Source organism: Ciconia boyciana, chromosome 8 (assembly GCF_034638445.1).
Source record: "Ciconia boyciana chromosome 8, ASM3463844v1, whole genome shotgun sequence".
In the NCBI taxonomy this organism is placed as follows: domain Eukaryota; kingdom Metazoa; phylum Chordata; class Aves; order Ciconiiformes; family Ciconiidae; genus Ciconia; species Ciconia boyciana.
In genome coordinates, this window is record NC_132941.1 from 30789279 (window position 1) to 30806825 (window position 17547).

Below are 17547 nucleotides of genomic sequence, written 5' to 3' on the forward strand. Positions count from 1 at the left end.
TGTGAAATACAGTGCTGCTTAGACTGCCTTGCCTGGCCTCATTTTACTAATGAGTCTTTACGAAATGAAATCCAAAATACAATGTTATGTCTATGGTAGTAGCTTCAGTGATGGTTGCTGAGCCTCTCTTCCCATTTACCATATGTTATTTCCTTCCTTGACACACAGCTAGAGAGAAAAAAGGAGTCTGTTGCAGAGGAAACCAGGGGACAGACAAACTGAGGTTTCTCTCCATGTTCTGTGACACTTGGGATGTTGGAATCCATCTTTTCCCCTTTATCAGGAGGGACTGCTGTGTTTACCTATCAAATCACATGCCCTGAAAAGATGTTTGGCCTCACAAGACACATAATATTGAGGTCTGATGGCCATGTGTATTAGTCTGCTATATCTGTTATTCTGCTTGTTGCCTTGAAGTTTTCCCCTACCTCTTTCCTTAATTTAGCATTCCTGCTTTTTAACTTATTTTTCTTCCATATTTTCTTCCTCCTTATCCACTTATCTACATAATCTTTCCTTCATTTTTCCCCTCATTTTTGCTTCCTGTAATGTATGTCAGAGCCTATATCCCAACCACAGTCTCTCTCATTCTTAAGAGCGTGGGGAGAATATGTGAGGACTGGAGGAAATCACTTATTTATATATTGACTGGTCATAATTGACAAAGTTCTGCTGTGTGATATGCCATATTATTGTGGGGTCTTTTCTCACTAGAGGTGGGGGAAGGTGGACTTCTGTGCACAAATCTCACTCATGGCCGCAACTGTGAGTAACAAAGGGGCTGTCTCTGCAGGAAGCTGATAGAGCAGACCAAAACACTGGCCAATGTTGTGGTGAGAAATGTATGTGGCAAGCATGAGGTAATACAGAAGAAGTATACCTTCTGATGATGATTAGGCTTTGGTGGGATAAAGATAGAAAAAATAAGAGAGCCTACAGACAGCAGACCATTAGGCCTCCAAAGGCTAACATGGCAATTATCTATAATTGCTTTAATTCTGTAGAGTTTTGCTTTTGTTTTGTGAGAAGTAGCCAAACTATGCACTGAGCAACTAACTGGAAGAATAGTGTGTGATTACTTCAATACGATGTCTTATAACTAGTACGGAGAAATAACTTATTTGCTCAAAGAACAGTTTTTAAAACCAATTTAGATAAAATTGTTTTTTCACATTGAGTTTGTGATGTAGGCTTAAAGTTAAAAAAGTATTTTCAGTGTGACAAAACAAATAAGGAAGAGATAGAGATACTGTCTTTCTGCTCCTTTACCTTGTCTACCCTGGCGCACTTACACGATGTGGCTTCTTTGTCAGAGCAGTCTCCCAGGATGATGGATTCTGAGTTTTCTTCTCTCTGAAAAGTGCCCTAACCATTATGCTGTAGAGTATTTTGTACTTGATCTTTATTGTTGCAACTGCAACTTTACGTGATACTAAGGGAAGCAAATTTTAAGTCAGTTCTTCAAAAAATGAAAATACTATATTTTCTCAAGAAAATACTGCTCAGCCTGTATTAACATGCGGAGAATGCTTTCCTTAGCCTTTAAGTTGAAAGTGCCTGAACCCATCTTTTCTGTAAACAAACATCAAATGAAATAAAAAAACCAAACAATCCCCTCCAGATATCTGATGTGGTCAGTTTTAGCCCAACCTACATATTTGTCAAAATTATGAACAGCTGAAAGCAGTTTTTTTGATAATGGAAATGTTACACAAGCCAATGCAAAGTAAGCCACTTTTTTTGCACACTTTATATCTCACCTGCACTTTGTGGTTTATTTTTTCTTCATTAAAGTTCTCCAGACTTAACTGGAATTTGAAGTTCTACATGGAGGGGGAGAGAAATCTACTAAAATATTTCCTCTTCCCAGCCTGTCAGATTTGTGGAATATGGGGTAGTTAGCCTTTCATCATAACAAGTTTTGCATATGCTGAATAGTAGGAGCTTTCTTCATCAGAGATGCAGAACCAGGGCCTCGGAGTACTTTGAGGTTAGTGATTTACATGTAGGTGTTTTTGAATCTTCCATAACAATAAATTGCTTATCCTTTACCCTGATGGGGACCATTCAAGCAGGACTTGGTTATTATATAATTCCCTGAAAAGGAAGATTCCTGACTTTCCATAAAGCCACAGTATATTCACTTTCAGCCCTTGAATAATGAAAGTTAGTATAATATTTTAGCTGAAAGGGACCTCCAGAGATCTAGTTCAATGTTTTGCTCAAAGCAGGGCTAAGTTCTAAGTTAGATTAGATTACTCAGATCCTGTCCGGTCAACTTCTGAATATCTTTAAGGATTGAAAATTTCATAGCCTCTCTGGGTCCCTGTTGCAGTGCATCACCCACTTGTGGTGAACTTTTTTCCTCCTTTTAAGTCTTGATGGCAATTTGCTTTCCTCTCATCCTTTAGCTGTGGGTCTCTGAGAAGAGTCTGGCTTCATCTTCTCTACAACAGCCCTTTTTGTAATGCAAGGCTATAAATGGGATCCCTCACTTTGTGCGACCTTCTGTTTTCAAGCCTGAGTAAACCTAGTTCCTGCAGCCTCATGCTATATGCTCCAGCACAGCTAACAATCTTAGCTGCCTTCCACTGAACTCTTGAAAATTTGACAAACCTGAAAGCTTGTGATTTATTTTTGAGGAAGTATAACGTTCTCTACCTGGATTTGTGCAAAGGGTTTGACACCGTCCTGCACGACATCCGTGTCTCTAAATTGGAGAGATGGATTTGATGGATGGACCACTCGATGGATAAGGAATTGGCTGGATGGTCGCACTCAAAGAGTTGCGGTCAATGGCTCCATGTCCAAGTGGAGACCAGTGACGAGTGGCATTCCTCAGGGGTTGGTATTGGCACTGGCGCTGTTTAACATCTTTGTCGGTGACACAGACAGTGGGATTGATACCTTGCCCTCAGCAAGTTTGCCGATGACACCAAGCTGTGTGGTGCAGTTGACACACTGGAGGGAAGGGATGCCATCCAGAGGGACCTTGACAGGCTTGAGAGGTGGGCCCGTGCGAACCTCATGAAGGTCAACAAGGCCAAGTGCAAGGTCCTGCACATGGATCGGAGGAATCCCAAGCACAAATACAGGCTGGGCGGAGAATGGATTGAGAGCAGCCCTGAGGAGAAGGACTTGGTGGTGTTGGTTGATGAGAAGCTCAACATGACCCAGCAATATACGCTTGCAGCCCAGAAAGCCAACCATATCCTGGGCTGCATCAAAAGAAGCGTGCCCAGCAGGTTGAGGGAGGTGATTCTCCCCCTCTACTCTGCTATCATGAGACCCCACCTGTAGTACTGTGTCCAGCTGTGTGGCCCCCAACATAAGAAGGACATGGACCGAGTCCAGAGGAGGGCCACAAAGACAATCAGGGGGCTGGAGCACTTCTCCTATGAAGACAGGCTGAGAGAGTTGGGGTTGTTCAGCCTGGAGAAGAGAAGGCTCCAAGGAGACCTTACAGCAGCCTTCCAGTACCTGAAGGGGGCCTACAAGAAAGCTGGAGAGGGACTGTTTACAAGGGCATGTAGTGACAGGACAAGAGGTAATGGCTTTAAAGTGAAAGAGGGGAGATTTAGATTAGATATAAGGAAGAAATTCTTCACTATGAGGGTGGTGAGGCACTGGAACAGGTTGCCCAGAGAGGTGGTACATGCCCCCTCCCTGGAAGTGTTCAAGGCCAGGTTGGATGGGGCTTTGAGCAACCTGCTTTAGTGGAAGGTGTCCCTGCCCATGGCAGTGGGGTTGGAACTAGGTGATCTTTAAGGTCCATTCCAACCCAAACCGTTCTGTGATTCTATAAAATATACCTGTCTTTCTAAAATTTTCTAAATTTATCTGCACAGAATCATGTCATAACATTTGTTTTTGCTCCTTTATTATGATCAAGGGAAGCAGAGAAAGGTTGATGTTATTTTCAGCCTCTTCAATTTTCTTTCTTAAATAAAATAATTTGGTTTTTTCCAGATTTTTACCATGAGCACCTGAAATTTTTACTGAAGATTGTATCATTTATTTTACAATTTATAAGGTTCTGGCTTTTAACTAATACTAATGAGGTGTCTTTTGATTCAACAGGGGAAAGAATGGCTTGTTTAGAAACACTTAAGTCTGAGCAATGTAAATATTTCTCAACCAAGAAGGCTGTCCTAGACTCCCTAAATTGTCTGAGGTCCTTACAGTATTGTAGTTTCTAACTAGAAATGCTACTGAAGAGGACATTTTCTTTGACAGTGACCTTTCCTCAATGGAAAAACTGACCTTATTATCATTTGTGCAAATCTGCTGGTCATAGAAATGAGTGTATTCTATTAAGCCTTATTATGCTGAGGGGTTTATAAGAAAAATAATAAGTTGCTCCAAAGCAAGAATTTGATACTACAGAGAATATCTGTACTTAAACAAAATCCCTGAACTCAAAAACTTCGCAAGCAGTTTAATTAGATGAATCTCTGGATGTTATAATTCACCAGTGTTCTTCCACAGTGTTGACACTATCATAAAAAAAAAAAGAAAAAAAACCCCAACAAACCCAAAAAGGAAAACCAAACCCAACTAATTCTGATAACAATTTTTAGCCATTTACAGAAATTTTCCACCTCTAAGGAAAATATTGAATTAATAAGGAAAAATTATGAATGTAAGGAAAGGTACCTATAGGTTTCTCTCTCTTAGATGAGTCAAAAAAATAGGGAAGTCAGCATATGAACAGATGGAGGACATTTTCACAAAACTGCTGCCACTGCTGCGTGAAGCTGGAAGTTCTTCACCATTTCCTCTCTTCCAGGGAAAGACCATTATAGGATATTTTGGTCTCTCCTGAGGTAAGGAGATGATGATAACAAGGTGAAGCAGATTTGTTTCTTTCTGATGGTGACTGTGATCAGCTGTGGATTCATATTTTATTCTTTAGGATATACAGTGCAACTCTGTAACTAATATATTAAAGGACAATTTGGTGAAGGTAAAAATTTCAGTGTTTCACAGTGTCCATAGGGTCCTCATCAAATTTTCCCTAATGAACTTTAAACTGTGACTGCTTTCCACTGCTTTTTCTTGTATTTATGAGGATCATTATATTTTGGATGATGTTTCTACTGAACACAGCTGTCTTAGAGTGTGTTGCCTGTGGTACCCCTTGTGTTAAGGTTAAGAATTGTGTTGGAACCACTGAATCATAAAAGCTAGTGTCATATGAGATAATACTTACAAACAGGCTTGCTGTTTTCTTTTGTAGTATTATATGTCTGATACAGGGATAAAGCTGAATTCTGACCAGTTTGAAGGGCTTTCACATGGCTGAACTTCTTATAGAGAATTCAGTTTAGAAAAATGGAAATTATGTATTGGAGCTTTTCTGATTTTCTGCAACAAAAATCATAATGAAATGTCTTATTTCAGATCAGCTTATCTCAGCTGGATTTTTTTCATGGGAGTTGAACACCTTATTTCTTATATATTTAGAGATCAAGAAAACTGCATTTACCAACCTTATTACTATGTCAGAAATGCACTATGGGGTTAGCTGTCACTTGCTATGAGACCAGGAAGATGTCTCCTACTGAGTCATTTCAACTATAAAAGTTGGGTCATTTCAATTATAAAAGTTGGAAGCTGACATATAAATTAAAACGAGGGTTTAAACTACTGTTAACAGACAGTAGTCTCTTAAAGTAATAGACATACTAGGCAACGCAGATCCATACTGATCTCATTCTTGAAGGAACTATTTGTAATGCCTTCAACAAAACAAAATCCTTTTGGTTCCATGGATTTTGAAATTACTTGTGTTAATAAAGATGTTATTACAGAATGTTTTTTATAAATACAACTGTTAAAATGTCTGTTGTCTGAAAAAAAAAATTTCAGAAGTTTTTCTAACTTTCTGAATCAAAAACACAGGCTGATAAGTTGTACTTCCTCTTTAGTAAAAAATTCAGATCTTGTTCATCCCTTAAAAATCCATTGCCTGGTGTTCACAAATAAGCAATCATGTATAACTGTTGAATGGTCATGTGACTTTGGGACCCAAAACTTTGGATTTCTTCCCTAAAATTAATGAAATTCTGCAGTTTTTATATATTGGTTACAGTGTATACCATTGTTATAGCCACTGTGTTATACTACATATTTTTGTAGTGTATTGGTTCATATTCTTGGGCTGGTCACACTATGCTGTGAAGGTGATGCAAGATTCTCTCAAGCATAAAGAAAAATAGGAGTGTGTGATATGGTGGCTGTCAGTACTGTTGGTAAGGATGCACCTTGAGAAAAATCCAACTGTTTAAACCTTTGCCCCTGACATTTGCTTCTTGTGGATTTGTATAGCACATGTCTGTTGTATAGTATAAATCATGTGATCAGAGTACTATACTTTTCTGATTTTTCTCAAAGCATATTCCATGCAAAACATAACATGCTAATCATTAGCTTTTTACACATTTCTTACTTTTTTTTTTTATAAAACTCTTTTGGCGTTTATGCTTTTTGAATTTCATTTAACACTGGTGAGAATTAAATGGCATTCTGCATTTAAGTGCCATCAGGGAATATGAATAAAAGCTCTGATCTAAATAGAATCTATGTAAGGGTAATTTCTAATTTTTATAGGAATGTTAAAACGAAGAAATCAAGTTCTGTATTTGCAGCATTTCTTGACAGATACTGATGCTGTAAATTATACAGCTGTTCTTCCTCTGTATGGATTTTGTAGTACTCACAGCGATTTATAGGTCCAGAGTGCAGCTGCTAGAAGTCATTTATTCTCAGTTCTGTATTAAATCTATCATATACAAATGCATTAACATTCAGTACAGAGCTCAAGGGCTTATGGCTTTTTCTTTTTTGCTCTGAGTTGCTGTCCTATAAGTGTTTGCAAGGTATGCAGAAAACAACATTAAAAAACTTCAACTGATATACAAGGAAAAAAAAGTGTCCATGATAAATACTTGAAACCAACTCATTTTGCAGTTTAAGCTGAACAGCAAAAACAAAACCTGCTGTTAACATTTCTGAAATTGGTAATGCTAATAAACTTGTTTTGATGGATTAGCACTTCAGTTCTATTTGCTTGAGTGCCACTCTTTATGCTTGTCGATTGTACGTGTCTTCATGTTACAGAAACTTAATATTCCCTGCAGTGTTTGAATTATGTGTACCTTAAGAGAGTGTGTGAGGCTATGTCATTGATATACTTGATTTAGCTTGTTTTAGTTTTGGATTTTTTAATTAGAAAAAAGGAAAATAGCTTATTTTAAATATTTGGGAAGTATTTATAATGAATGTTTAAAAATAGTTAAAAACCGTGACTGGAGTTTGACAGGAGAATAGGGGCAAGGGCCATGGATATTTGTTGCATATATAATCTGTGAGAAAATAGTAGGCTGATATGAGTCGTGTACCTGTTTATTGTTGATGATTTCACATCTTTCATACTGAGATATTAAATCTAGGAAAATTGAACTGTACTTTGTTCAAGACCAGGAGAAACTTGTACCTAGGGGAACTTGAGCTGATTTGTTGGATTTGTTGAACTCTTGTGGCAGATGGAAAACTTTTAGACATGATTATATGTATAAAAAGAAAGTTAAAACACAACAGGCTAAATGTGAAAGATCTGTCTGTTTGGTATCTGTTAAACTGTGTATCAGTGAAAATGCTGGTGGACCATGTATAACATGATCTTCCACTACTAATAGTTTTACTTAAGTTGTTTCTAAGTAGCCTAATACCACTAAGGCAGAGAATGAAACCAGTTTTTAATCTAATAAATATCCCAAAATCCCTTCTAATTTTAAAATGCCAAAAAAGAAGCAAGTAAAAATTAATCACATATGGTATTATGAGAATTTAATAAAATTGCAGAAATAAGTAATTGTGGATAAATGTCATTCTGCCACATTTTTCAATGAGTCATCTTCCATGGAAAAAATTCCAGGCCAAAATATTTCCTGAAAGCTTTAACAGCTGTATTCTGTGCATTGTACTACATATGAATGTTGGTACTTCATATTTTCCATACCTTTGAAATAACTACAGTATGAAAGATCTTGTATTGAGTCTCGTTCAATGTGTTTTACTTTGATTTTTTTGTATGAAAGTTTACAGAATAGTTTTAACCTGTCATTTCTCACAAATGCCAGTTTTCAGATGTCTTTATGCCTATGAAAGAAGTTAGGTCCTGCTTTGGCATATCTTCTGAACTTCTTCTGCAAGCTCCATGTTCTGCACTGTTTGCCTTGTATTACTTAGTTAGACACGTATGCACAAATTCCTTGTCTATTGAAAACTGTGAAAGGTTGCTTTAATATTAAGCTTTACATTAAATTATATATAATCTTGACTGCCAGAAATATGTGTCAATCTCTGAGCTCTTTTCTCTCAGGGCTGGATGTTAACCAGCAGATTATTTAGCTGAAAGTGCAAGATGGAATTTTAAACAACATAGGTCAAACTAACACTAACTGATGCAACACACTTCTGAAACAAATGGTTACACCTACCAGCTCTTTAGCTTTCTGGAAAGAGATCTCCAAGTCACATTAAGAACTAAGCACTGAAAACAAAGCAAGTTTAGATAGGAAAAGAAAATTATGCCATGAAAACACTGGACTTCTGAAAATTTTAAACTGTATTTGACAGCAGCATAAAGAGAAGATATTCCTTAGATAGAAATGTTAACAAAGAAAAAATTTGCTGCTTTACTGATTTTTTTTTTCTTTGCAAAGAAAAGATTGCTGCTTTACTCATTAAATTATGTAAGAGGACTGTAGGCTTCTGCTACCCTACTTTTGGGTGCTTCTATACTGGCTATCCTATTTTCAGGTGCTTGGAATCAAGTGAGGTTGGTATATCACTGACTCCTTCCCATCCGTTATTTCTTCATCTTAATCTTATACTTTTCCACTCTCACTCTTTTGTGTTGTATCTCCCCCCTTTCCTGTTTTCCTCTCTTTAAATTAATTTATATTTCTGCTGTATTTCCTCCCTCTCTTTTTCCTCGCTTCCTCTCCTTCACATCTTCATTAGCCATCTCCTTCTCTTCAAGATGTGATAAGAACTTCTGGAGGTTCCTGACTTCAGAGCCCTCTCCCTGATTAATGTTTCCTGCTCTAGTTCCAGGCAAGCTCATTGATGACAAATGTGACCATAACTGGACTAGGAGAAAACCTTTGTGAGCTAATATATTATTGGTATATGTTTGCAGAAAAAGGATTGCTGGACTTAAAGAAAAATTCTTACATTAATTCTTACAGGGAAAAATTGCTTTACTACCTTTCAAAATCAGCTACTTCATCTAGGAGACTGATAGTTAACAGAGCAGGGTATGAGAAGTGTGGGGATCAAATCCTGAAATAATAGATAGAGAAGTGACAGCAAGGTGTTGCTCTATCATCTGTAACTGGGCTAGAAGTTGCTGAAGCATGAGACACAGAATATTGTGCAGTAGTTGCAATCTGATGCAACAAAGTCATCAAAAGAAACTATCTTCCCTAGCTGAACACCAAATTCCTGAAAAACATCAGTAAATTAAAAAATCTGGGATATTAACCAGTCATGGGCAGTTTTTGATAAGATAGTTTTGCTTTTCTGTGGTTTTATGTATCAGTTTGAGTATGATTAATAGTAAATAGGTATAGATACAGAGAGAAAATTGGAGGCTTCACTCCTAGTGGGAGCCTCAGTCCTGTAAATCTGTTTCCTGCTTGCTCTAAGTTGACTGAAAGTTATGGTTTTTATAAAGGCAGTGCAGAGTCTTCTTAGAGGCAGAGGGTATTACTTAAGGCTTAGTTAGTTCTATGATAATATTGACATGGTTTTACTGTAACACTTCACTGTAACACTTCACATTTTGTGTATTCATTCATAGGTCTGATGCAAACAAACTCTGCCTACAGTTTCTAGCCATACAGAATATGTATACTCTGTGTGTGTGTGTGTGTATATATGGTGTATACATGCTCTCTATATGCACTGTAGTATAGTTTAGCGTGAGACACTAAGAACTGCTGATGACTTCTGAAGTCAGGAAAAATAAATCTAGAGGCCGGTTAAGATGTTTTTAGTAGAAAGTTAGCTTGGAATTCCTGACAATCAAACACATACTGTGTTGCTGCTTTGTAAAGATAGGTTCCTATTTTTGTCTCCAGACCTAGTCAATCTATAAGATACATCTTTTAAAATGACTTACTTCTGTGGTGCCTGCAAACACTGTTGTTTTGGGGATTGTCAGTGTTTCAGCATTGTCTGTCTATCGGAGAAGAGAAATGAGAAAGGAAAAATTTTTACGTTTCTGGAGTGTAACAGTGTTAATTTATTTCATCTACCTGTTTGGACTGGAGTAATCTCTGGAAACCTATGTATTTAAAAAAAAACAACCGCGAAATGTGAACAAACTGGCTTTGGGAATACGTGCTTTCTCTATGAAGGAGCAGGTGAGATTTTTAAGAAGAGTTTCCAGTGAGTTCCAGTCACCTCTATGACACTGGAAGATTTAATCATTTGCTTTCTAGAGTACTTAAATCTAACAGTGACTGGTGAAGGTAATGGCAGGATTTTGATTCAGTTAGTGAGAAATGCACAAAGATGTGTTTAAACAAATTCTTTTGATTCAGTGCTGTTCTGAATTTACTGGCATACCTTCTCAGAGGTGTTTAACTTGCTGTGAATGCATGTAAGGTGATCTTTTATGGTCAGTGTAGTACAGCTCTATGATCTAGTGATGTTTCGTTTGTGCTAACAAAGCCATTATCCTAAGTCAGGCGTTTTTCCCAACGTGTGTTTGTGTCTGTCTTTTGTACAGTTACAGTCGCTTGTGTAGGTAGTCAGTTCAGAGGTATAGTTAAAAGCCTGATGTGGAGGAAAGGGGCCATTAGGTCATGCTGTTCAACTTCTGTAAACTTAGCATTTTGTAGAGTAGGCAGGGTCAGCTTTATGATAGAGTTTATAACAGCATGTGATCCCTGCTGATGGTAAATGCTTACCTGTTTAGAAAAAGGTATTGTGGGTATGCAGCGAGGGCTGGCTGCTCTCTGAGGTGAGAGCTTCACCAGCCAGGGCCCTGAACCACTGCCCTGCATCAAGGTGAGCCAAGCATGCCAGGTGATGGTAACCAGGTTCAACCAAGAGTCCAGATCATCAGGAAAGTTTGTAGTGACGAGGCAGGTCAGAGGATAAGCTGGGAAGTCAGTCCATGGATCAGGTTGAGGGTCAGGCCTGGTGAGGGTAACCAGGTGAGAGACAGCCCAGTGATTGCTCAGAAGCACCATGGTGACAGAGCAGGACTGAGCTCAGGAGGCCAGTCTGTGGGCTGAGGTTTGGATTGGGGGGCCTGTGGCCTGGTAGGAGGGCAGCTGTGGCTGAGCTGGAGACTGGCACTTCTACGACATAGCTCAGACAGGGACTGAAGGTCCCAGAGTGAGCTGAACTGGGCTCCAGGGCCCAAGGGTGAGGGGTGGATGGAGCCCCTAGCTGAGGTTGGGCAGGGCCTTTGAGGCCTAGTAGTGCTCTCAGGGCCCTGACAGGTATAAGACTTTAAAACCTGTGTGAAAGTAGTATTATCTTGGAAGAACTGACACAGCTGAAGAGCAACATGGCAGCCAGTATCAACCCCAGATCTTTTTCACTTTCTTGTCTGTAAGATATTTTCCTTCCACTGAATAAGACTACACAGTACTTATGAAGTATGTAAACTGGAGCCTTACCCAGATAAAGAGTGCATGAGTGCACTTGAAGAGTTTGAGCTTTGTTCTTGTCTTTGATTCACCAAATACACACAATTTGGCAGTCACTTTTGACTGAAAGCTGAACACTAAAGCCCAAGTTTAAGCTGTGATAAAAAGTAATGCTTTTGTCCCCCAGCCCTGTAGTAGTATGAAATTGAAGGGGTTTGTATGTCTGTGTTTTTCCTGGATATAGAACTCAGTTCAATGACATCTGTCTCTGCAAAGAGTGAGCTAGGGGACTGCAGTGCACTTTATTTGAAGCTGCCTTTGTGAACCTCGTGTTGACTGCAGCTGCTGCAAAATATGGCAGTGTGATTTATGCCCACAGTGATGCCTGGATCCCATGAGTTGTGCTGATACGAATACTCGGTGAACAAGAGCTGGCTTCCTGGTGCATTGTGCTGTCAAACTTTAAATGTATTAAGTGTGATAAAGAACAGTTGGGTTTTTTTTTTCTTTTTTTTTTCTTCTTATTGAAGTAGTGCAACCGAAGGTTGTGAAGGTAGTTTTCAGGTTTTCCATTCAACATCGTCTTGTCCACTGACCGTGTTGGGCTGGAACAATCCACAGCTGGGCATCTGTGACTATCCATTCATTTTCCATTCTTATCAGGGACAACCAGGTATGAGGAAGACATAATAGTATGTCCCAGGGGGGCTGGGACAGCAGCCTGGAGAAGTGGGCCTCTTAGATTGGCAGTGGTTGGAGACAGGGTTATCTTTGATATAAACTGGTCTCATATGACATATCTAGCTCTCAGTTGCTGACTTAGTATGGAAGAACACATCCCAGACCAGTGGAAATAGTCCACTAGTCTAAAAAGAAGTTGGAATAAGAGGAAAGTGGTAAGCTGTGAAGAAAAACAGGCTAAAGCTCAATAATGTTGCTGGATGAACTACAGATATCCAGATGTGCTCAGATATGATGGTACGAAGAGTAGGTAGGAAGATGGTAGGTAGGTATGATGGTAGGAAGAACTGGTTTGGAAAATTTCTTCTCTGTAGTTCGACTTGTCTTCAGCCTCTGTGGAGATGGAAGATGATCCATCCATACTTACAACAATCCCTGAGTAACAAAAAGTATGCTCATAGTATGTGTTCTCCTGTTCCTTTTGTTCTGGTGCCATGTTCTACAGATATTTCAATCCTATATGTACATACTTTTCCCTGTATGATTCTTTTGCACGCTTGAGTAACATGTTGTCTTGTTGCATTCTGTGCCAAAGTTAGTGTAGTATATTTGGGAAAGGGTCAGTAGTACATAGAGAGTACCTATTTGAGTCCAACTTTCAGTGCAGACAGACTTGACACACTGAATTGTCAGACCTTTAGAAGTCTATGGTCTGAGTTTGGAAACTTGTCTAAAAGTGTGCAAGTCATTCAAATTTAGCACAGTGCCCATCAACTTGTTTAGAACTGTCATGGTTTGGTAGATCATAGGAGAATGTTAACACTCGGCTTGTAGTTCTTAAGTGATATGTTCTATCAAAGGATAACTTAAAAGAAACTGTATACTTTCTCAGTGTTGCTTTCTTGTGTTTCCTAGTGGTATATTCTCTTTGACAAGTAAAAAAGGACTTAGACTGTTTCTGTATTTTTTCTCTCCAGTGGAAAAAGTTTACGGACTATGGGTTAACAATCCATTTGTAGAGACTAAATTCCTTCTTCAGAGAACTAGTTACATTATTCTGATAATTCACAGATGCAAAGATTTGATAATCACTCAATTGTAGGGTTTTTTGTCCTGTTTGTGCAGAAGATCAGACTAAGATTATCAGTTGTCCCTTCCTGTTCACATGAAAAATCTTGAGGAATTAATTCTTCATGAAGGTGGAAAAGAACAATGGCCCTACAGCTTCTTTTGGGGCTGTCCAAGGCTCACAACTGAACAACAAAGTAGTGATGAATTTAATGGGTCTAAGCATTAATTTTTTTTCTTTTAAATTGTTATTGAACAGAAGTGGGGCTCTTCATAGGTGAATGTACCAATACCATGATTCTGAAACTCTACACAATATTGTGTGAAACAAAACATTCTGTTTTAAAAACATTATCACATTGATTTTCTTGGACTGTTTCTGGACATGTTTCCGGATGCCATGTTATTGACTTGCTGTTACTGGCTTTGTGCTACTGGCTTGCCAGTTTTGGATTTCTTATGAACCCTTGTTCCTGGTTAGACAGTACTGTTTTAGAAGGAAAAAGTCATTTGGAAGGACTTTTGAGTTTGATTGTTTGCGTATGATGCAACAAAGTAAGAAATGGTTAAGAATAGAAGCCAGGTAGACCGAAGTGTATTGACTTACCATTGTACCTCTAGGTCTGTAGCTTCCTTGAAGCACAGGAGAAAAGAGGGCATTCTGTTGTCTTTTCATTTATTTGTAGGAAATGTAGATTCACTAATTAGAACAAGAATCTGTGTTTAAATAACACTTTTTGCTGAGAGTGCACTGGATAAATTGGAGATGCTTTACCAAGGTTGGAGGTGCAGTAGTATTTGGATTTGCGCACACTGGGCAAGGAAGCCATTCCTGCACAGTGGTGATTTATTTATATATTGGTTTATTGAAAATGTAAAAATATGTTAAGTATTAATATGCCCAAGAAAATAACTTGTTTTTTTAATTCAGATGATCAGGTGGTGAAACAATTGTCTGCTTCTGTTTAAGGCCCCACCTCTGTCTCTTCCCCCGCCTACCCCATTTGTGGAGGTTGGTGGGTTGGTTTATTTGTTTTTTACTGTATCCCTGAGATTTCTGAGTTAGCCTGAGGAAGTAGGATGCAATCCTATGTCCAATGCATATCTTGCAGTAAATAAGATTTTAAAAGCATAGGACTGGTTCATTTAATATTGAATGTTCTTTTCTTCAGCCATTAACATATAAACTTTATGCAGTGAGAAGTAGATACTGTGATGCTTTTGTAAATAATGCATATAGAGCCTGATGCAATGAAAAGGAAAATAATTAGAAAGACTTCAGCTTGCTTTAGAGCAGGCTGCGAGCAGCTTTGTATGCATTTTGTTGTTCATTCTTCATTGTGCCTCTTCTCATCGTTTGAGGCTGGTGCCATAGGCTTTTATTGTTCTGATGTGCTCTTTTCCCTTCCTTTTTTGTTTTTCCCCTGAATTTAACTGTCTCCTTAACCCAAGCCATTTTGCAAATATCTACTAGGTTTTTTTCAAAGGGAGAAGATGCAGGAGAGTGGGGAGAATGTCTAGAGTAAAACAGGATGCGACAGGAGGTTCCTTACAATCCTGATGTTGACTGTATGATTGCACTAAAGTCCATGACTTTCAGCTGTCCAAATAACAGCTCCTGAGCTTAATTCCTAGAAACACTTACATCTGACTTGGTAGCTCTGTCGAGCTGTGTGTTCCTTGTTGTCTGGACTGCCAGGAGGCAGTAGGGTTTCGAGAAGATATGGGTGGAGAAGGGAGGAACAAGATGAGTGTGGTAAGATCCCTGAGTGCTTTAAGAGAGGAGAAACAGGCAGTGGCAATTCACAGAGATGGCTTCTCACAAGCACCTTTTTTATTTCCAAACCTTCCATGCTTCCCATTTCCCAGGAGTACAGAATTCTGATCCCTGACCTGCTGTTCCTTTCTGCAGTGTGCTCCGGACATATGCTGGTGGGGCAGAGAAGCAAACACAGGAAATTTGTTTAGATGTAACAATCACAGAATTCCTTGCTTAATCCTGTATGCACCTCTGTCCTCCTCTATTACTTATGAAGCAAGACATGTCTGGGAGGAAAGACAGCTAATTTCCAGACCAGTTTTCTCATAGGAAAACCGTGCTTGAAACCGAGCAAAATGTGGACAGTTCATGGTGCTGGTTATAAGACACAATAAAAATTGGGGTTGTTTTACACAGACTTTGTTCATTTCTCGTGAGATAAAGATGATTCAATTGTAAGGACTGTTGTAGCCCATTTTCACAATCTTCGATTAATTTAACTTGATGTTTCCTTAAACAGAGTAGAGATAGAAAAAAAGTTTATACATTACTTGTCAGTTTTGAAGTGCTTTTGGAAATAAACAGCATGTTCTTTTGCTGACAGGATTTGAAATCTAGCAATCAGCGAGATGAAATTGCTGCAGCACGTGCATCCCTGAAGGAAAATTCCTCTTTCCTACATTCAATATGTTCAGCTTGTTTGGAACATTCAGATGTTGCATCCCTTACAGACAGCAAGGATTCAATTTGCAATGAAATACAGAATGCTCTTGATGTAATTTCTAATGCTTCCCAAGGAGTTGGAAATAAAATGGGACAACCTACATCTCACACAGCTACTCTTGGAAGTGCACTTGATGAGCTTGAGGTATGTAAACCCATAAACCTGTGAGAATGCAACATTTTTGGAAAAATGGTTTATTTCATTTTTTTTAAAAAATTAACTATTGCTATCATAAGTGACAGACCTAAAGGCATTAGAAACTGATGCTCTGCTCAGTCCTAGTCTAAATGGTATCACTCTAAATTATTTTGTTGGGAGGGATCACTTCCTTCAAAAGACTTTGGAATTAAGTCTTCATGTATGTTCAATAGACTTCCTTCGAACAGCAGGCAAGAATTAGTTCCAAGTATGTCACTAATGGTGGAGACAGACACTTGAATAAGTGGGCAGAACCCATGAGTTTAGTTTCCAAACAACTGAATATCAGATGATGGTGATCACTGCTACCTTGACTGCATTTGAACTAGTTCAATGCCAGTTGAAATCCTTTACTCCAAAACTTGGCATTGGGATCATTACTGAAGGCTTTAGAAACCTAATTATGTGTTCTGCTTATCAATTAAATAAAGTGACATAATCAATATTTTTTCACAAATTGTGCATTTCTACTTCCATTATTTAACCAAATACTTGGAGAAAGTCAGTTTTTTCTCTACTCCTGACCTGATCCTAAGCTTTTGTATGGGGCTTTCCCTTTTTCTCATGGTTGCTCTGGCTCTTACAAGTGTTATTTTCCATTGTCCTGCCAAAAATGGTAAAAGACCTCCTGTAGATGAGATTACAGATCATGCTCCTCATCTGGTGTAACCGATACAGGCCCAGATCAACAAAATGAAAGTTTCTAAACACATTTGCAAATACGAGTCTCTTTGGTTGTAAATTCTTGGACTTATCAGATCTCAGCCTCGGAACTGCATTATTGTTGATAAGTTTTCAGGAGAATTGATATTATGACTGACGGTAATAGATTTTGTCTAAAATTTTCAATGAAAGGTTAGAGAAATACATTGAAATCCATATACGACACACATCTTGTAGTGGCAGTTTACTGATCAAAACAGAGCTCTCAGTCATGCTCAAAGTTGAATCTGACAGGTTTTCCCCCCCCAAAGGAATAGGCTACAATTGCACATTACGTCATCCTTCCTTGCTTCTCACACTGGGTTTTAAAATTATAGTTTCTAATCTATTTTCTTAATAAATGGAAGAAAAAAGAAACATTTAAGAGTAACACATGATTTGTTACAATGAAACTCTGAATGACAACTGATATACTTTAAATGAGAGCTATTATTTACCTGTTTTACTTACAAATTTTTTAAACAAAATGTGGCACAAGGATTGCATCTTCTCACTGTCGATGAATTCATCTTGACTGTATGTGAGCAGTACCATTTTAATGACTTTTTTTTAAAAATGTAATTAAATGTATTATTGTTTTAAAATTTAGAGAAAAAATTCTCTTTTTGATTGAATTTATTTTTATTTGGACACATAAGAACATAGAAGTCTGACTGTTGTAAAAAGCCATTTGTTTATGGAGTTTTAAATGTAGTTTTACCTAGGTAACACAAATGGGA

At 38.2% G+C, this 17547-nt stretch overlaps 1 protein-coding gene across 2 annotated transcripts in view; it reads left to right on the top strand.

The window, feature by feature from the left end:
• Positions 1 to 17547, top strand: part of CTNNA3 (catenin alpha 3) — a 548079-nt gene that overhangs the window by 100288 nt on the left and 430244 nt on the right. For both annotated transcript variants that reach the window (XM_072870046.1, XM_072870047.1), the window contains exon 5: positions 15788 to 16051. In XM_072870046.1, coding sequence (XP_072726147.1) covers positions 15788 to 16051 — 264 coding nt within the window. The remainder of the gene's footprint in view (positions 1 to 15787; positions 16052 to 17547) is intronic.